We start from the raw sequence: 19,892 nt of genomic DNA, 5'->3' as shown, positions 1-19,892 counted from the left end.
GAGTTGGTGATGCCATCCAACCATCTCATCCTCTGTCGTCCCCTTCTCCTCCTGCCTTCAATCTTTCCCAGCACCAATGAATCAGTTCTTCGCATCAGGTGGCCAAAGTACAGGAGTTTCAGCTTCAGCATCAGTCCTTCCAATGAATATTCAGGCCTGATCTCCTTTAGGATGGACTGGTTTGATCTCCTTACAGTCCAAGGGACTCTCAAGAGTCTTCTCCAACAGATTTCCACTACCTGAGCCTCTCGAGGCCGACAGATGTCAATGTTCCCAGCTAGCAAAGTCCAAAGATCCCAGAGTCCTCACTGCTGTGTACCTTGTCAACATCCCAATCCTCGGATCAAGCCTTGTTTGTTTTATATCTTGAAACCATCTCCCTGCTACCAAGATTAAGCTTGTCATATGTTTATTTACAATCAACTAATGATAGTTAAAATTAATTTGAATTAACATCAAATTATATCAGCAACATCTTAAGATATTGCAAAACAGATTGAGAACAACTGCCCTGCCAAATGAATGCCATAAAGGCAAGGTCTATACCTCTTCCACTGCTGTAATCTTCCGATTATCAAGTATAGAGCTTCTTCCCTAGGAGGTACCCTACATACTGCTAATACCACTGGCAGTAATTCAGTTGGTCACCGTTCATTCATTTAGTGAATACTTGTTGAGCATCTTCTATGCACTGGAGACTGTTTTGTCCCTGGGATATGGTAGTGAACAAAAATAGCCAAAAGACTGCCCTTGTGGAGGTTATATTCTAGTTAAGGGCACAGGGTGGGAAGGGAGAAAGATAATAGCTGAATAGATAACATACTGGGTCCATAGATTGTAAGCCCAAGAGGAGTTCAAAGAAGTGTTGGAATTGGGATACTAAAGTAGGGGATATTGAAAGATGAAGATGGTGAACAGAGAGAAAAGAGGTGCTTGAAAACTGAAATGACAGAAAAAATGTGGCTATTGAAAAAGACATCTGGAGTTTAATCATGGGAGCAAGCAATCAGGTGGGGAAGGGAGTATACCATTGGAGTAGATGAAGATACTGTGAGACCACGGTATGGGAAGGATCATCAACATGGATATTTAAATCTCCAAAAATGAGGACAGGCGCCGTTAGAATGACAGTGAGTCAGAAACTAAAATTTTCAAGGGATGATGGGAGTGGTTTGGTTTCGGTAGCTGGCTGCAGAGGACAGGGGTGGCATGATCTGACGCACAGAAATGTGCTGACTGGTCTCATTCTAAGTTCAGTGCTTGGCTCATCAATTTCTAGCTTTTGTTTTCTATTGTTTTGGGCTCTATGGTGGTGGTGGTAGTTTAGTTTCTAAGTCGAGTCCAACATTTGCAACCCCGTGCACTATAGCCCTCTAGGTTCCTCTGTCCATAGGATTTCCAGGCAAGAATATTGGAGCAGGGTGCCATTTCCTTCTCCAGGGGATCTTCCCAACCCAGGGATTGACCCTGCATCTCTTGCACTGTAGGCAGATTCTTTATCACTGAACCACCAGGGAAGCCCTTAGGGTTCTATATTTCCCTCCAAGTACAACTTTGACCACATCCCATGAGGTTCTATCTGTAGTATCTCATTATTGTTTGGTCCTATACATTTTCAAATTTTTTATTCGAGCTACAAGTTATTTATAAGCATGCTTTTTTTAAAAAAGATTTTGTTTGATGTTGACCACTTTTTAAAGTCTTTATTGAGTTTGTTACAATATTGCTTCCCTTGTTTTTTGTTTTGGTTTTTTGGCTGTGAGGCACTTGGAATCTTAGCTCCCCAACCAGAAATTGAACCCATATCCCCATGCATTTGAAGGTGAAGTCTTAACCACTGGATAGTCAAGGAAGTCCCCCAAACATGCTGTTTTTTAATGGGCTTTTCCTCCAATCTAATTTAAATGCACCTCTCCTGTGCTTGCACAGCCCTCTGTGATGTCCCTCTTATAACCAACCTACAGTGCCGACATCGCGTATTTATCTTCCCCACTGGACTCTAACTTCCTTCTGTGCAAAATGTGAATGAAAGAATGAACGAACGGATGAGTGAATGCCTCCCATCTGGGACCACTCTTCGGGTATCGCTTCCCCTCTGCATGCAGATTCCCTACAGTCCCGTCTTCCTTACCTGCTTCCTTAGACCCTGCTTTCCTCTTGAGTCCACCTTCTTTTACACCACTCTTCTTATTAACTTAGTAAATATTTATGAGCCATCCTCCCTGCCACTCACTGAACAAAGCATGGGGAGGGAGGACACAGATAAATACGACGAGGTGCTTGCCCTTGAGGGGCTCTCAGTCCGATAAGGAAAACATAAACGCAAAACACAAAGTGAAAAGCGCTATGACAGAGATATGTGAGAAGGGCTGTGGCAATCTAAAGAGGTCCCCTAATTCAGCCTTGGGGTCTGGGAAGGCAGGAGAAAGAAGCAGCCTTTGAGGCATAGCTGAATCCCTCCTGACGCTGATGGCTCCCCTCTGCCTGTCCTTCCCTAGACCTATGAGCAGCGGAAGGTGCTGGAGTTCACGTGCCAAACGGCCTTCTTCGTCAGCATCGTGATCGTGCAGTGGGCTGACCTCATCATCTGTAAGACCCGTCGCAACTCAATCTTCCAGCAGGGCATGAAGTGAGCGCTGCCCCCCAAACCCAGCCCCGCCCCAAACTGCACCCCCTGCCTCTCCCTGATCACCTCCTTCACCCCATAAATATCTCCTCTCAGAAACAAGATCCTCATATTTGGGATCCTGGAGGAGACAATCCTGGCCGCTTTTCTGTCCTACACGCCAGGCATGGATGTAGCTCTGCGAATGTACCCACTCAAGTGAGTAAGGGGAGGGGGGGGCAAGGCAAGGCTTCTCTGGGCACAGGGGAAGCATATGGGAGGAAGTGCGGTTGCGTGGGAAGTCGAGCGAGCAGGGCGGCACTCAGTGATGTAGAGAGGACCGCCTGTGCTCCCATAAACACATCTTATTTGAGGAGGGATTAGGGATGAGTGATTGCACTCACCAGACATGCAAATTTCGTGGATTCACCAGTGCTTAACAGAGTGGTTTCTTTTCTATAATAACGCATGGTATAGCTGTCCCAGGCTCCATATTGCTCGGAACTGATGCAATCATAAAAGAGCCTACTCTATGCAAGGCTAATTTTGCTGTACTTCTGCAAATATGTTTTCATATGTACGTATGTGAGTGGGCACACTGAAATTCTTACTATCTGGTACCTTGTTTGGTTCAAGTCCTATGTTTTCATTTTTTATGTTAGTATATGCTTATGAAATTTTTTCATTTAACAGTTTTATAGAGAAAAAAACAAAACTCCCATTTCACTCCCCCTTCTCCCAACTCTGTATTGGTAGCCTCTATTAATGATTTAGTGTGTATCCTCCCAGCTGATTTTCTACGTGTTTATACATTTTGCTCACCATTCTGTCCCTTGCAGTGTTTTACACAATGTTTTACATTCTGTAGCTGCTAAATTAATGTTTACTAAGACATTGGCACTGCCCTTAGATGCTGGCAATTCCAGATTTGAATTTCAACGGTACTATATATTATTCTATGATCTTGGACAAGTTGGTAACCTCTCTGAGCCTCAGTTTCATGGCAAAGTCTTGATAACACACATCTGGCAGACTGAGAATTACATGTAGAGATGTATATAACACATGGAGCATGGCACTTGGGCCCTGGGGGGCACTTTGCTAATAGTAGCTCAGCTGATGTTGCTATTAATGTCAACATACAAATGCTAGTAAGTGTGGTTGGGCATTAACCATGCTCCCAAACACTGTGTATAAACCTTGACCATAAAACTCATCACCTAATACTGTGATTATTTTGTGTGTTTCTCTGTTTTCTCCAATCACCTGAGCTTCTTGAGATCAAAGACCATCATGTCTTCAGTTTTATTTCCCCAGGACCTAGCACACAGAGTAGACATATGATAACCGTTGTTGAATGGCTGCATGACTGTGTGTATGTAACTGTTCATATTGGTTGAAGGGTATGTGTGTGCACACATATTGAACCATGGCCTAGGCCTGCTCTGTCCAACATGGTAGCCACCATCCTTATGCAACCATTGAACTCTTGAAACATGGCTAGTGAGATTGAGAAACTGAATTTATAATTTTAGTCTACTGAAAGTTAAAAACTAAAGCACTGTCAAATATTTTTCTATTAAATACTACTTTATTGTTTTGGTTGGACTACACTTTCCACCAAATATTTAGTGTCTTACTTGAGACACACTGTCAATGTAAAATACTCACTGGATTTCAAGGACTGGGGATAAAAAAAGGAGGTAAAGTAACTAATTATGTTTATATTGATTATGTGTTGAAACAATAATCTTTTGGCTATTTGGGACTAAGTAAAATATTAAAATAACTTCACTTGTTTCTTTTTCATGTGGCTACTAGAAAATATAAATTTCACATGTGGCTTACAGTGTATTTCTATCAGACGGTGCTGGTCTAGGCCATCTCTCTATCATCCAAGGGACAAATGTGGTCCTGATCCAACCCCTCTCCGGAGTCAGCTCCTTGGTCTATTGAAGAGGTTCAGGAAGAAAAAGATTTCCCCACCTGTGCAATATGGAGGAGTATTTATATTCCCTGGCAAGATATCCCCTACATCTAGTCTCAGACGGACCACCCTGCTTTTGGTTGCAAGAGCTAGAGGACCCGGAAAGCAAAGGGGGGTTCTCCAGCAGTGACTCCATGAAAGCCAGTATATAATCTCCATGAACAAATATATGTATCTCTTACATGGCATTTATCCCACTCTGTCCTCATTGGCTTTTTAATGTTCCTGCCCTGGGCCCTCCACCCTCACTCTCCAGGCTCTGGCTTCCTCAAAAGGTAGGAATCAACCTTCCACACTGAAGCAAAGTTACACCACTCAAAATAGCCTGGAGTTAAAACTCCCCTCGGGTCCTCCCCACCATTCTATGCAAAACAAAGAACTCTCTCACCCGAAGAAAAAAATGGACATTAAGGTTGATTACCCCAGCTCCCAGCCGGTCCAGCCTCTGGCCGATCTCCAGAATTCCTTGCCCCAGCCATTTAAGAGATAACTACTCCAAACAACCTTGGAGAAGAACAGGCCCCCTTAAGACAGTAGATTTCCACATATATGCCTATATATACTTACTCTTCTCTTGGGTTAGTGCAGTAGCTCACTAATCTGACTGCTGCCCCTTCTCGCCTCATTAAAGGTGATCTGTTCCTGTAAAGTGCCGGTCTCATTCTTTTTCCAAACCTTGCCTTCTCTAACTCCCTTACCCTACACACACAATAAACAAAACAATTCCCAGCCATGCTCTCTGCGCCTGCCTCTCTCAGGCGCCTCTATCTCCTCCTCTGCTGACCAGCTTTTGCTCTCTTCAGGATAACCTGGTGGTTCTGTGCCACCCCCTACAGCCTCCTCATCTTTGTGTATGATGAAATAAGAAGACTCATCATTCGTCGTTATCCCGGCGGTGAGGCTCCCCCACACCTTGGCCTGAGAGGTCGCTAGGCTCCTGACTGGCTGTCCCATTGCAGATGGTTCCTGCAGCCCCATGGCCCCTCTCCCCAGGTCACTGCCTGGCCTGTGCAGTGCCTGGACCCTGCCCTCTAGTCCTTGACCCCACCACGCTGCTCCTTCCAATCCTTGGGGCCCTGCCTTCCCTGCTCAGGCCTCCCACCCTGTCCTGGCTCATCTTTCTGTTTTTCTCCCCTTGATGCCTTCCCCGGTTCACTCTGGTCTCTTCTCTTCCACAGGCTGGGTGGAGAAGGAGACCTACTACTAACCTCAAGAGAGGAGGAGCTCACATGACATCGGGCTGTTCTGAGGGCCAGGTGGGGGAGGTTTAGAGGCAATGAGCTTGGGAAAACATCTGAGAGAGCGTATTAGTTGGGGCAGAGAGGTGCCAAGAGGAAGAACCTTGGATAAGAGAGACAGGCGATCCTAGGGCTGGGTTGATGGCACCATGGGTAGGAGATGAGGTGGGGGTGAGGGGAAGTCCAGCCTGTGTCTTCCTGGAGCCCAGCGAGGGGCTCAGTAACCAGTCAAGAGAGTAAACATTTGCAACAGCCCTCAGCTCCTGGATGTGTCGCATCTGGTTTTCAGAGATGCTCTCTCCCTAGATCTTCATTCATGGTAGCCGGGCAGAGGGCATCTTTCAGGGGCCCGGCTGGGAAGAGATCAGAATCAAGCATCCTTGCCTGCTGAGGGTATCCTCTCAAAGTTACTCTCCAACTCAACTGATAGCAAGGACAGGACCAGTCAAGCTGGGATCAGAGAAATGGAGGGGATGAGAGAGGAGCAGGAAGCCACACCTTACAGCGGGGCCACAGCACCCACTCAGGTCCTCAGATGACATACAGACTCGTAGAATCTTCATGCTAGAAGACACCTCATTTCATCATGAAGGACAGGAGGTCCAGAGAGGTTAAAAGATTTGGAAGGGGCCACGTGGTGAGAGGTGGAGGCTGCCACCCCACCTCCGAGGATGATCTGGTGTCCCTGACCTCAGCCCTAGTCATCAGGGCATCTCGACCCCATCCCATCCCTTGGCCGTTTTCCCTGGCCGTAGCCTTGCAGCAGAGACTGAAACAATGCTGTCTGGATGCCTGTAGCCTTTGCTTCAGGCATAGCACCCGCCCCCTCATGCTCCAGCTCAACACAGGTGATGGCCGTTCCCCAAAGCCTGGCCTCTGAGCCTGGCACTTGCTGCATCTCAGGTCACTGTGGAGTCCCCAGGAGCTTTCTCTCCTGCCCACCCTCGGCGGCAGCTCTTCCTTCCTCTTCACCCACTAGCTGGCTTTTGCTTTGTGAGCTGGTCTACTCTGCCCTGTGGATCAGTTCACTCTCAGGCTTTTTTTAGAGGAGAGTTGGCTATGCCAAAAAGCATAGAAAGAGAGAGAGAGAAATGCTGAGAAAAGCTGGGGGAAATCGTAGACTGTCACCAAAAACAAAGCACATGTGTTAAGTGACTGCACATTATGTCTGGCAGTGGACAAAGGCCTTAGTCACATCATCCATTAATCCGTACAACAAACACATTCTTACCACCCGACCGGGTTTTTTAGATGATTCTGATTCCAGAACTTGTGCCCTTAACCACTTTTCAGGCTAGTCTTACAATGAAGGCTGGGCCAAAAATCTACAAATGCGTAATGAAAAAGGAGTCTGGCGGATAAGAGGCTGTGGGCTAGCAAAGAGAAGGCCCATCTGTAAGGGACACCAGCCGCTTTCCCCCTACACCGGGCACACCCTCCTCGGAGGTCTCTCTCCCACCTGCTCCCCTCCTCCTCCAACACAAGGTCTCCTGGGGACGGGTTGTACCAGTCTGGGGTCCTTCCCCGCTGCTGACAGGGCTGAACCAGACCCTGGGAGACAGAGGGGCCAGGTTGTGTGCGTGTGCGTGTGCGTGTGCGTGTGTGTGTGTGAGCTAGGGAGAGGGGAGTGTGAAACCAGCTACTCAGGTTTCAGCAGCAGGAGCTTCGGGTGTCTGGTGGGGTAAAAATACAGAGGCCCCAACTTAGGGTCATTTGATACCAGTGGCTGAGCCTGAAGGCAGGGGCCTAGAGGGAAAGGACCGAGTAGAAAGTAGAGAGGAAAGCATCAGAAAGGAGGACAGGGAGGACAGGAGGGCTGCAGCTGCTGGAAAGGCTCTGGTGTCTCTGGAGAGCCAGGGGCGAGGAGAGGGAGCAGGACAGGATGAAGCAGCCTGGTAACTGCAGGAGAGGAGGGGAGAATGGAGCGGGCCTGGGGCACCTTTTCCTCCCATCTCACACCCGGGGGTACGAAAGGTCAGATTCAGGATGAACTGAGTCTAATGTCCCAGTGTCTCTGTCTCGATGTCCCCCACCCCCCACCCCCCACCCCCAGAGTGCGCAAGGCAGGAGGAGTCCGGGCTGAACATCATCTGGTCGTGGACGTCTGGGTGGGTCAGCCCTTCTCTCCCGCAGTCTTTGTGCCGATGGTAGAGCACATTGTTTGGCCTCCCTGACTCCAAGAGATGGGTTCTGGGGTGTCTTCAGCTCCAACATGCCCTGCTTAGCTACATCTGGCCTCTCCTGCTCCGACAGCTGCCTCTCTTGGACGCACTCCTGCCACGTTCCTGAGATATTTTCCTGGCCTTCCTTGCTTAGCTGTGTAAGGTCTGCCCCACGGAAGAGGGGAAAAATTCCTCCTCTAACATAATTTCATGGTGCAAAACACATGCTTGCTCGCCAACATCAGAGATACCTCGGGGCAGGGATGGGGGCTTCTGACTTCCATCTGGCTAGCCTCTCTTTCGCCTCCCTTGTGCCTCAGCTTAGCTGTGCATGAGTCCTGGGTGGTGGTGGGGCCATGAAAAGGGTCTCTCCTTCAAGGTACCCAGAGTTGAACTCATCCACTCTGCCCTCACCCCCAAGCTGGGATCCAGGAAGCGAGAGGCCCATCCTCCCAGCTCTGCTTTGACGCTTAGTGCACAGGATTAATCAACATCCTTGGTTCAGGGCCCCACCTCCTCATGTTTCCCCAGTGTTAATTTTTTCCCCTTATTCTTTATACCTGGTCCTTTTTGTCTTGTCAAAGATGTAGGAATGAGTAGTCGCAACTTGCTTTCCTCGGAATCATTCATCCTGGGGAAGCCTCCTTTCCACCGTGCCCTAGAAAACTAGTCCCATAGGATCAGAGTAGAGAGTACCAGCAGGAGGCCGCAGCCGAATGACTCTCTCCTTCTCATCTCAGGGCTGTGGGCAGAGAAGCCCCAGATCCGCATCTCCCAGGGTGGCTGTGGGCCAGCACTTCACGCCCCACGCCCCGTCCTTCCCCTGCATTCTCCAGTTAGGAGTGTTGAGTGAAGCAAAGGAAACTGGCTGGAGCTGAGCCAGGGCGCCAGTCCTGGACACGGCTCCATCTTTTATTAGGGGAATGATCTCATCCTTGGTCTTGGTTCTTTAAAGGGAAGTGCAGGGGGTCTCTTTCCTGCAGCCTGGATTGCATTTGTACTCCCCGCCTTCCTCCACAGGATCAAACAAACAGGCTTGACCCAGAGGAGAGCCCCAGGTTTTAGGACTTAGAGGCAATACCGCACTTGTCCCTCCTTTACGAATGTATCACCAGTCCAACCTCTGACCCGGAATACAGCCCAGTTTCCCTCTCTGAGTACCCTCGCCCTCCCTCAACTCTCCCTAATTACCCCAAGCCTTCCCTCCCCCAGCCCCAGCTTCATTTACCTCCGACTCATCTCATCTTATTTTTAGCTCCAGCTTTTTCCTTTCTTAATATGGTGATGAGCTCTTAGGCCAGTGTGGGGACAGGGGCTGAGGAGCCCTGGACATGGGGTGCGGGGGAGGGGAAGGAGGCTCTGGGAGCCTGGGTGAGAGGTGGTGGAGGTAGGAGGATCCCGGCCCTTGTGGAGTGCCCTGGCCTCAGAAGGTTATCCGTCTCCCCTGCCAATCCTGGAGACATATTTAGACGGGACCAGGTGGGGGCCGAGGGGTGCCAACCTCAGGGGCAGCTCCGGTTCCCTCCCCGCCCCCTGCTCCTATCCCTCCTCTGGCCCTTTTTCTCTTGGCTCTGTCGGCAGTTTCTCCAGGGCCGGCAGGGTCCTCTGTCCAGTGCTCTGGGCCATTCCCCACCCCACCCCCACTGTGAGCCCCCAACTCAGGATTTGGGACCCAGGGGCCCCTCCCTACTCCAGCTAACCTCTTCTAGACGAGACGCTCCGACTCAGACCCCACTACCTCCATGAGCGCTGCGGACAGGATGGGGGCCAGAGCTGTGCCCGGCCTGCGGCTGGCACTGCTGCTCCTGATGGTGCTAGGGACACCCAAGTCAGGGGTGCAGGGGGAGGAAGGGCTCGACTTCCCTGAGTACGATGGTGTGGACCGTGTGGTCAATGTCAACGCAAAGAACTACAAAAATGTGTTCAAGAAGTATGAGGTGCTGGCGCTGCTCTACCACGAACCACCCGAGGATGACAAGGCCTCACAAAGACAGTTTGAGATGGATGAGCTGATCCTGGAGGTGAGTGACGGGGTCTGCAGGCTGGCAGAGCAGGCCCAGCCCCTCTCTGGACCCCTCTCTCCTACAACGCCACGTGGATCTTTGAGGGTGGGACTGGGGGGACCGGCAGTGCAGCGGGATCCTGCTTCCACTAACAGGACACAAGTGGCATATGACCTTGGCCAAAAGAGAGAGAAATTCAGGAACCCCAAAGTACCCCTGTAGCCAGGCAATGTTAGCAAAGAGGGGAGCTGCAGGGAGAATCTCTCCTCCGTGCTAGAGGAGGCTGGCAGTACTAGGTTTGGCTAGGACTGGGGTGACCTTGGGGGCACCCCAAGGCGGGTGCAAAAAAGGAAAAGAGAGTTTCTTCATGGGAAGGAGAGGAATTGCAGTGCACCCCCAAATCTACCGTCCTAGCCAGAACGTGCCTGTTCTCTATACACTTTAGGGGCTGCACTCCAGAGAGTTCCAAACGGTATAAATATAAATGTCATTGACATTTTATTTGCATGTTTTTGTTTAGTCGTTAAGTTGTGCCTGACTCTTTTGTGACCCCATGGACTGTAGCCCAGCAGCCTCCTCTGTCCATAGGATTTCCCAGGCAAGATACTGGAGTAGGTTGTCATTTCCTTCTCCAGAGGACCTTCCCGACCCAGGGATGGAACCCACATCTCCTGCTTGGCAGGCAGATTCTTTACCACTGAGCCATCTGGGAAGCCTGCATGTCACTGATTTCATAGCTAAAGGTGTAATGGAGCCCACCATGCCTCCCACTGGCCTCTCAGGCCCCTCTCTCCTCCCCCATCCCATCTGCCCCTACTGGATCAAGCTGGGCACGCCGACTGGAAAATTTTTGTGTTTGGAGGCGGCTTCACCATGCCTTCCCCAAATTGTCTTTGTGGGAAGACTCTCCTCACCCGCTAGCTGACCTCAGGCATAAAGGAGAGAGGGCCTATTGTTACAAGGAAAAAAGCCCGTGTTCATAAATGATTGGAGACTTGGTCACACAGCCCTCCAGGAGCTGGGATGTGTTGGAGGCTCCTTGTCCAAGCTGCTGCAGCCCCTCTTCTAGCTTGGCAGCACAGAGAGGCCCCAGCTTGCCCAGAGCTTGGAGTATTTCAGGGCAAGACACCAGGATTGCAGGCTCTCATTTCTGTGTGCCCCTGCCGCATGCTGGAACCTGCCATCTGATTAATGAGCTGAGTATTTTTATCCTGAGTGCTCAGCATCCCTGGCCATCCACCTGCCAACCGTCTCCCTGCCCTGTCCTCCTGAGAATCTGAGCACAGACTCAGGCACTCAGATGGGTAAAGGTGGGGGGTAAAGCTGCAAACTGTGCCCAGTGCAGAGCGCATCAGGGTCAAGAGCCTGGCAGGTCGGGGTGGGGTGGGCGGGGCACAGGGACAGGGGCCTAGGGCTGACACTCCATAGCGTAAGGACAGGCTGAAGTAGATAGTGAAAAGCCAAGTCCCACTCCATTGAGGAAAGCCGGGCCTACTTCACCTCTAGTCTCTCTCTCTGTTGGTCTCTTTGCCTCTGCGGGTAACCTCTCCCTGATCCTCAGCAACATGAACAGACCCATTACCACCCTCTCTCTCTCCAAAATTCTCCCCACTGGGAGTCACTCAGAAGAATCCAAGGGACGCAGAACATCACCCCCACACTGAGTATGGCCTTCGTATGGAGGACAGGGCTCAGCTCTGAAGGAGGGAAGGGCCTCAGGCATTCTGAAGATCCCTCAGTATCCCTAAGGAACCCATAAGCACATGTGCAGTGCCTTCAAGTTCAACGTAAGAAGCACATTGCAAATGAGCAATGGGCTTCCCAGGTAACTCAACGGTAAAGAATCCACCTGCCAAGCAGGAGACGCAGATTTGATCCCTGGGTGGGGAAGATCCTCTGGAGAAAGAAATGGCAATCCACTCCAGTATTCTTGCCTGGGAAATCCCATGGACAGAGGAGCCTGGTGGGCTACAGTTCATGGGGTCCTAGAGTCAGACATGACTTAGTGCCTAAACAACAATAAATGAGCAGTAAGTGTTCAAGGATTAAATTTGAACCAAAGACAAAAAAAAAAAAATGGCCAGCGGGGGGGCGGGTGGCGGGTAGAAGGGAAAGTAGAGATATCTTGGATCCTGGAACAGTGTCAAGGTCTCATAGTCCCAGAATCCCAAATGACCCAACTCAAAAGAACGAGATGGGAACTAGTGGTTATTAAGACTTTCAGGGGCTGATTTTAACCCTAACTCTCCCTTCAGTTGGCAGCCCAAGTGCTAGAAGACAAGGGTGTTGGCTTCGGGATGGTGGACTCTGAGAAGGACGCGGCTGTAGCCAAGAAGCTAGGTAAGGGTAGGAGGAGCAGGAAGCGGTAAGTGGCAAGTGAGGAAAGACTCAAATTTGCAGGGGTATGGCTGGGGGTTCCAGGCTCTCCGTTATTCCTTACAGAGAACCATGCTCAAATCTCAGAGAGAGGTGGAACTGGCCTTCTTTGTACGTACCCAAAAAACAGGGCTACGGGCTGGAGGAAGGGGGTAATCAGGGAACACGAGTGCGGCTGGAGAAGCCTCCGCAAGCTCCTCTTCCAACCCCTCCCCGACCCGCAGAGCTGCGGGCCGGATGTTACAGCACCAGACGCCAGGGGGCAGCACAGGCCGAGACCGGACTCCGGATGTGGATGGGGGAGGGGTGGTCAGTAATGAAGTCATCCGGTCAGTAATAGCAGAAGGTTAAAGGGCCCGGGCTGGGAACTAGCAACCTGAGTTCTCAGAGGCGGTAAAAGGAGTATCTGTCCTTGGTTATGGCAGATAGAGAAAGGGAGACATCTTGCTGGAGTCTATGTCCCTTTGTCCTCCCCTAGCACCCTCTGGAGAGCCCCTGGGGCCAGACTAGCCACCTAGGCTAAATCCAGGGGGCTGGACCTCAGGGATGTAGGGGCTAAGAGGCAGTGGAGGTAAGCAGGGCCGGGGGCAGGGGAGGTGAAGGATGGGAGAGAGGGTCCAGTGGGATTATGGAATGGGCTGTGATCCTGGATTTGGACCCTCGGATCTGTGGGAAGGCTGGAATCATGGCCTACCTCTGGCTCCCTGCCTAGGACTGACTGAAGAGGACAGCGTTTATGTTTTCAAGGGGGATGAAGTCATTGAGTACGATGGCGAGTTTTCTGCTGACACCCTGGTGGAGTTTCTGCTTGATGTGAGGACCCCTTGGACCTAATGGCCTTGCTTAAAGACCTCATGCCCATCCGACCAACTCCAGCCTCACACACAAACACACACACAGAGGCTACAGAGAGCCCTTCCTCCCCAACAGAGAGCCCCTTTCTCCCTGATCCCTCTCCCTGTCTCTGCCACTGAGTTCAGAGATTCACTCTCATTCCTTCAATGTCCTTGCTCTTCCAGGTCCTAGAGGACCCTGTGGAATTGATTGAGGGTGAACGAGAGCTGCAGGCATTTGAGAATATTGAAGATGATAACAAACTTATTGGCTACTTCAAGAACAAAGACTCAGAGCGTGGGTAACCCTCAGACTCCACTGCCCCCCCACACCCCACTTCATCTGCCCTCCTCCCTCTCCACCTCACCCACTGGCTCAGACCCCTGCCCCATCACCCCTCTTGCCAGGGTGGGTCCAGCGACTGCTCTGATCTCCCTGCACTCTGTGTTTCTCATACAGGCACCAAGGCATTTCCCTTCCCTGCCCCCTCACCACTCTATCTACTCTCAGAAAGCTAGAGGGAGTGGGTCTCAGAATGAATCCATTTGCCAAAGAACTGGGAGACAGAGAGGAGGCAGAGGTGGCTCCCTGGCAGCCCCTGGTGGCCCCAGAGACTGACTCTGCATTCCCTCCTCAGATTACAAAGCCTATGAGGACGCCGCGGAGGAGTTCCACCCCTACATCCCCTTCTTCGCCACCTTCGACAGCAAGGTTCTCCTCCCTGTGGCCACCCTGAGTCTCCCTCACTCCTGTCAGCTGCCCTCCAGACCCCCTCCCAGAATCGATGGGGGACCTCCTCCCTCCTTACACACTGGTATTCCCCACCCCACCCCATGCCGGCTTCCTCCACTCCACAGATTTCAGAGGATCTAACCCCTCTCAGGTTCAACCGAAGCCCAGAGAAGTTAACACGTGTCCAGTGTCACAATGGCAGTGACAAGGGCCCAGGTTGTCTGACTCCCTGTTTGATACTGGCTCCCCCCCAACACTCTCCATTAATACTGCTTCTCCCCCTGACTGCGTGTCCCCTGCTCCAATCCCCCATCCCCTTCCCCAAAAGGTGGCAAAGAAGCTGACCCTAAAGCTGAATGAAATTGATTTCTACGAGGCCTTCATGGAGGAGCCTGTGACCATCCCAGACAAGCCCAACAGCGAAGAGGAGATCGTCAGCTTCGTGGAGGCACACAAGAGGTAGGCATGGGGGGAGCCCCCGAGCAGGGCGGGCTCCTCCTCAGGAGCATGTCTGCGAGACGGGCTGGGGGAAAGGCAGCTGGGCAGGAGCCTGGTCTCCCCTGGAGACGAATACATCTGCGGGGACTAGTGCTCCCTGATGCACTGATGGTTTTGCACAGTATTTTGCACCCCAACACTTAGCCAGAGCCTTACACACAGAACGCGAACGTGAACGTGAAGTCGCTCAGTCGTGTCCGACTCTTTGCGACCCCATGGACTGTAGCCTACCAGGCTCCTCTGTCCACGGGATTTACCAGGCAATAGTACTGGAGTGGATTGCCATTTCCTTCTCCAAGGGATCTTCCCAACCCAGGGATTGAACCCGGGTCTCCTGCATCGTAGGCAGATGCTTTACCGTCTGAGCCATTACACACAGAAGGTGCCCCATAAACCTGTACAGTTCACTGTGATGTGAGACCAGTGTTGAGTGCCTGTGGTCTGCTAGGAACGCTGAAGTGCTCTCTTTCTTATTCTTTTTAATCCTTTAACAACCTCAGTTAAAGAGAGTCCACAAGGAGTGTCAGAACAGGGATCCTAAGCCAGGTCTGACCCGTGTTCTTTCCCACACATGGCCTACACCAGTAGTTCTCAACAGGGCTGGAGGGCGTGGGGAGGTAGGGGGACGATTCCGTCCTCCACGGCATGTTTTGCAATGTCTAGAGACACTTTTGGTTGGAGCGAGTACTACTGGTGTTTAGTGAGTGGAGACCAGGGATGCTGCTTAATATCCTGCAGTGCACAGGGCAGCCCTTCCACAACAAAGAATTATCCGGCCCCAAATGTCAAATGCTGAGGCTGAGAAACCCTGCCCTACACTCACACAGAATTCTCTTCCTTCACAGTCCTCCACCACTGCGAACACCCATTCATCACTGAGAACACTACTTACCGTCACCCTCCCCCTCTAGATTACGGTTCTCTCCCTCAGGGCAGAAATATGCTGGCCTCACTCAATTCTGTCTGCACAGCACCTAGCACAGCGTTTAGAACATCTCCAGCACTCAATTTGTGAAAGAATGAATGAACATCCAGATGTCCAGTTCTTTCTCCCAAAAGTCTCTTTTCCAGTCCCCTTGCCCACCCTCTGCTCTCCCACCTGCTTTAACCATGCAATGATCTGGGCCTGGTGCCCGGAGCTTGGTCTTTTCCAGATGGCTTGGTTCTGGGCTACAAGCTGTCTGTGCCCTAGGCGTGACCCTGTGGCAGCCTCTGCTTACAGGGATCTGCTGGAGCCAAGGGTGTCCTTCTTGCCCGCTGAGTAGTGCCTTTTTCTCTCTTCTAGATCAACCCTGAGGAAGCTGAAGCCTGAGAGTATGTATGAGACTTGGGTGAGTGCCCCTGGATGGGGCCAGGCCTGGGGCGAGCATGGGAAAATTCAAGTCCTGGGAACATCTAGTCTTGCTGCTCCTCATGTCTTGCTTGTGGGAAAGACAGTGCACCAGCCAACGTTGAGGGCTTCTGTTCTGAAGAATGTGTCAGGAGCTGGGGGACACACTTAACTTGATGACGATGACAAAAGAGGAGCCCTAAGCTCTGGGGCTGAAGGGTTTGCTAGAGGAGTGTGGGTGACAAGAACATACCTGCTTCAGAAGCTAGACTGCCGCAAGACTCAGGTCCAGGGAAGATCTAGGGTCTGTTCTGGGCTCTCTAACTTCAGGGAGTATAGCTAAGGTCTTCCTCCCCACACCCCTCAACAGGAGGACGATCTGGATGGAATCCATATTGTGGCCTTTGCAGAGGAAACTGATCCTGGTGAGGAAGGAATACTGGGTTGGATTTGGGATGCGGGGGCACTGGTGAGACGGGGAGATGGGGTATTAATTAGAGAGTAGGCTTTTAACACGCAAGATGTGTTTTCTCAGAGCATAGTTTACAAGCTAGACATGTGGAGCTATGGGACGCGGGCACAGAGAGCTGGACTCCAGATTCCTCTGTGCCCCGTCACATCCTTATCACCTGTGTTCCCTCCAAGATGGCTATGAGTTCTTAGAGACACTCAAGGCCGTGGCCCAAGACAACACGGACAATCCTGATCTGAGCATCATCTGGATTGACCCTGATGACTTCCCCCTGGTAAGAATCGTCACTGGGCACTGCTGTCCTTGGCAGGGCCTTAGCCTGGAGCATGTCCTGAGGGGGTCTGTTTCAGAGTTCCTATTCCCATCTCCTAGTGGAGGACCCTACTGCATGCTCAGGGGCACTAAGGGCATCCTCAGAAAGAGGACACAGATTGGGACGTGTGGGAACAACAGGATTCCCAGAGCAGAGGCTGAGCAGGTAGCTCAGGTGCCCAGGGGCACCTTTCTCTTTCTAGAGAAATCCAGAATTTGGGGGAGCAGGGGCACATTAGCCCTGCGTGTGGGTGTACATAATCACAGAATCGAAGCACAGAGATACCATGTCTCAGGGCATGGCTCTGTTACCAGCAGAATCCCCAACACCTAACCTTCTTTGTTGAAAAGAGAACTAGATAAACAAACACAAGTGTGAGGACCAATGGCAGTCACTGATTATAACTACCTTAGAGATGTGGGAACTGAGGGCCAGGGAGAAGTGACTTGCCCTGAGTCACAAAGTCAATCAGTAGCAGAGCCAGGATCAGAGCAGGCTTCCTATCTATCAGTAGTTTTCTTCAGAAGGAAGTGGCCAGTGTCCCCAGCTGACGCTCCTGATACTCTCCTTTTGGTATATCTACTCTTTCTTCAACTGCTTAGTTCTGCCCATTCCCTTCAGGGACTGTAGCTGGACCCATCGCCCACCCCCCACGGGCTCACAGTGTCCTCTGTCTCCTCCTCGTTGGCCCTCACACGCACCCTCCTGGACTCAGGTATTCCTAGCCTCCATTAAGTTTTACCATATGTGGTCTCTCCACAGCTGGTTCCATACTGGGAGAAGACATTTAACATCGACTTGTCAGCCCCGCAAATAGGAGTCGTCAATGTTACTGACGTGAGTTTCCTTCCATCATCCCTGGCTGACCTCCACCTCTGCATCCCAGCATAGCTAGTTCTCTGCTTTGCTAACTAGGAATTGAGGGCCCTTCCCAGAGGAATCAGACCTGCCCAGTCTAATGGCTGGAAAGAGGGAAAGATTCCTGCCCTGAACACACTCCTGCTTCTATCTGTTGGACTTTGGCTGCTCGTCCTTCAAAGCCCAGTTCAAATCCTCTCTTCTCCATGAAGTCTTTCCAGATCTGCCATTTGGAATCATTTTCTTCCTCCCAGAGCCCATTTGGCATTGAGAACATGACTTTAATATGGCTATTATGTATCATGTGTGTCTCTTCCAGTAGTCTTTGAGCTTTTAGAAGGCAGAAATATTCTCTTTCACATACATCAGATGCTTTAACATTTGTTGAGTTGAATAGCTCATGGTCTGCTTTCATGTAATTCTCAGTCTAAGTGGTGAAGTAGGTATTCCATTAACCACCAGGCCAGATCTGATCAACTCTATAACAGAGACACAAATAAAATGCCAGGAAAGCACAGAAATCAGTGACCTCTACCTGTGAGTCAGAGTGGGTTTACAAGGAGTAGAGTTTAAAGTGGAGTGTAAATCAATCATACCTCACTTTTTAAAAATAAAGAATAAATTATTTAAATCTAAAAAATTTAAATACACTTAAGTTCTGTGAGTGAAAATTATGAGACATTATTTCCAAACTGATGGAAAAGTTACTGCAAAAGGTCAAAAAGAAGGAAAATGAGTATCACGCCTGGGAAAAGGCAAGTCGGATTTTATGGCTTGAGAGTCCGGAGATCTCTGAGGATGATGCCAGAGAAGCAGGTTTTGGAAAGTCTGGAATGCTAGAGATTTTCTGACTTTATTCTCCAGGCCATGAAGAGTCACCAGTGGTTTTGCATCAAGGGCATGATACAGAGGTCTGTTTTGTGAAGCTCAGCACAGCAAGAGCTAGTAAGAAAGACCAAAGGGAGAAGGTCTACTTGCTGACCCAGCTGTTCTTTCTATTCCCACTGTCACTGTTCCAACCTAGACCTTCATCTGGACACTTTTCCTGCCCAGGGACAGATGCAGAGAAGGGGACAGAGGATGTACAGAGTCCAGAGAGTGGGAGGACAGGTCTAGAGACCTGAGTCAGGCTTAGTTCTGATCCCTGGTCTGTGCCATGTCCTAGGCGGACAGTGTATGGATGGAAATGGATGATGAGGAGGACCTGCCCTCTGCCGAGGAGCTGGAGGACTGGCTGGAGGACGTGCTGGAGGGCGAGATCAACACAGAGGACGACGACGAAGAAGACGACTAGTTGCCGTGGCAGCCATCTCCTGGCCCCACCCGCTCCCCTCCTGCTCCCCTCTCCTTCCCTGAGCTCCTCCAGGGACACTAGGTTGCGTCCTCCGCCATGGGGCTTGTTGGGGTCTGTATGCTAGGTGCTGAGATTTCCCAACACACCAGCTCAGCTGTCTTCTCTCTGGCTCCTGTTCCCTGTCCCACTGCATCCCAGTATCAATTGTTTCTTCCGTCACTCCCTTCATGCTTTCTTGTGACTCCCCCCTTGCCATATCCATGGGTCCCCATCTCTTCTGTTCCCCCCACCTGACCAACTCTTCCTTACTCTCTCAAGTCCTCTGTCCTTCTGATTGTCCTGTCCCTGGCCAGGGAGAGTACTGTGTTTGGGGCTGAACTTTAGCAATCTCTTGTTGATGTATTTGGGTCAAATGAGACCTCAATAAAGGATCTGGGGCAACATTAGCAAGTGTCTGCTGATGAGGTCTCACCCCTACGGCAGGAGGAAGGCAGCTAGAGGGTGGGGGATTTAGGTGTGGGTACCTTCTTAGGGGACTGTGATCACAAGGGGGTGGGGCTCTTCCCTGCAGACAGTCATCCCAGAGAAGGTTGGGTTATTTATCTGCTGCAAGTCAACAACGCTTTTCTGAACACGTGGTTTTCCTCCAGCACCACTGTCAGGCTCTGGGAGAACAGAGAGTGCTGGGCCTGTCCCTGCTCTCCAGCTGATTAGTCTCACTGGGAAGTCAAGACAAGCACACTAAACAATTGAAGAAAAATACAAAGCAATATATAATTAAGTGATTATGTGCCACTTGATAGCATCCTCCCTTGCAGCTCTTATTTGAACAGCAAGATTGAGCCCAAATAACACTTCCTCGGTGAGGCCTTCCCAGAGGTGGCCCTTCCTGCAGCTCCCTCCTCTGGGTTCCCACCACACTCTCTCCATCCACCTCCTTCCACCTGTATTCTAATGTCTGTCCTTCCCACCAGACTGTGAGCCCTTGAAGGAAGGAAGGACCCCAGGCTTTTTCTCTGTGTCTACAGGATTTGGTACACAAAAAGTCCTTAGTAAATGTTTGTTGAAAGAAGGAACAAATGAATAGAAAAGACTCAAAAAAGAGAGATGAGAATGGGTTTTGATGGCTTCATAAAGGAAATGAGTATTTTCTAGGTCTTAAATGAAGAGTGGAATTTACTGGGGCAAAG

The 19,892-nt window shown here is 50.7% G+C and overlaps 2 protein-coding genes and 1 long non-coding RNA gene across 6 annotated transcripts in view; 2 read left to right on the top strand and 1 right to left on the bottom strand.

Moving 5' to 3' along the window:
• The window catches only part of ATP1A4 (ATPase Na+/K+ transporting subunit alpha 4), a 33,543-nt gene extending 26,779 nt beyond the window's left edge, over nucleotides 1-6,764 (top strand). Inside the window, exons 20-23 of the mRNA XM_070783613.1 lie at nucleotides 2,499-2,629; nucleotides 2,723-2,824; nucleotides 5,396-5,487; nucleotides 5,771-6,764. Of these exons, the coding sequence (XP_070639714.1) occupies nucleotides 2,499-2,629; nucleotides 2,723-2,824; nucleotides 5,396-5,487; nucleotides 5,771-5,799 (354 nt within the window). The 3' untranslated portion in view covers nucleotides 5,800-6,764. The remainder of the gene's footprint in view (nucleotides 1-2,498; nucleotides 2,630-2,722; nucleotides 2,825-5,395; nucleotides 5,488-5,770) is intronic.
• Nucleotides 1-19,892, bottom strand: part of LOC109578711 (uncharacterized) — a 39,509-nt gene that overhangs the window by 17,236 nt on the left and 2,381 nt on the right. Inside the window, exon 1 of one of the 4 annotated variants that reach the window (XR_011565146.1) lies at nucleotides 8,553-9,188. The exons of 1 other annotated variant lie outside the window; for it this stretch is intronic. This is a non-coding gene — a long non-coding RNA (uncharacterized lncRNA). Of the gene's footprint in view, nucleotides 1-8,552; nucleotides 9,189-19,892 lie in introns of those variants that run through there. 2 more of the 4 variants (XR_011565147.1, XR_011565145.1) reach the window with 2 other exon arrangements.
• On the top strand, nucleotides 9,527-19,148 carry CASQ1 (calsequestrin 1). The gene is made up of 11 exons (XM_019988149.2): nucleotides 9,527-10,013; nucleotides 12,251-12,335; nucleotides 13,084-13,184; nucleotides 13,391-13,502; nucleotides 13,843-13,916; nucleotides 14,266-14,396; nucleotides 15,721-15,766; nucleotides 16,136-16,190; nucleotides 16,411-16,511; nucleotides 17,313-17,387; nucleotides 18,574-19,148. Exons 1-11 carry the CDS (start codon nucleotides 9,735-9,737, stop codon nucleotides 18,700-18,702), a joined length of 1,188 nt encoding a protein of 395 aa, XP_019843708.2. The 5' UTR covers nucleotides 9,527-9,734; the 3' UTR covers nucleotides 18,703-19,148.

This window comes from Bos indicus, chromosome 3, assembly GCF_029378745.1.
Source record: "Bos indicus isolate NIAB-ARS_2022 breed Sahiwal x Tharparkar chromosome 3, NIAB-ARS_B.indTharparkar_mat_pri_1.0, whole genome shotgun sequence".
NCBI classification, from domain to species: Eukaryota; Metazoa; Chordata; class Mammalia; order Artiodactyla; family Bovidae; genus Bos; species Bos indicus.
This window is presented reverse-complemented; position numbering and strand designations above follow the sequence as displayed.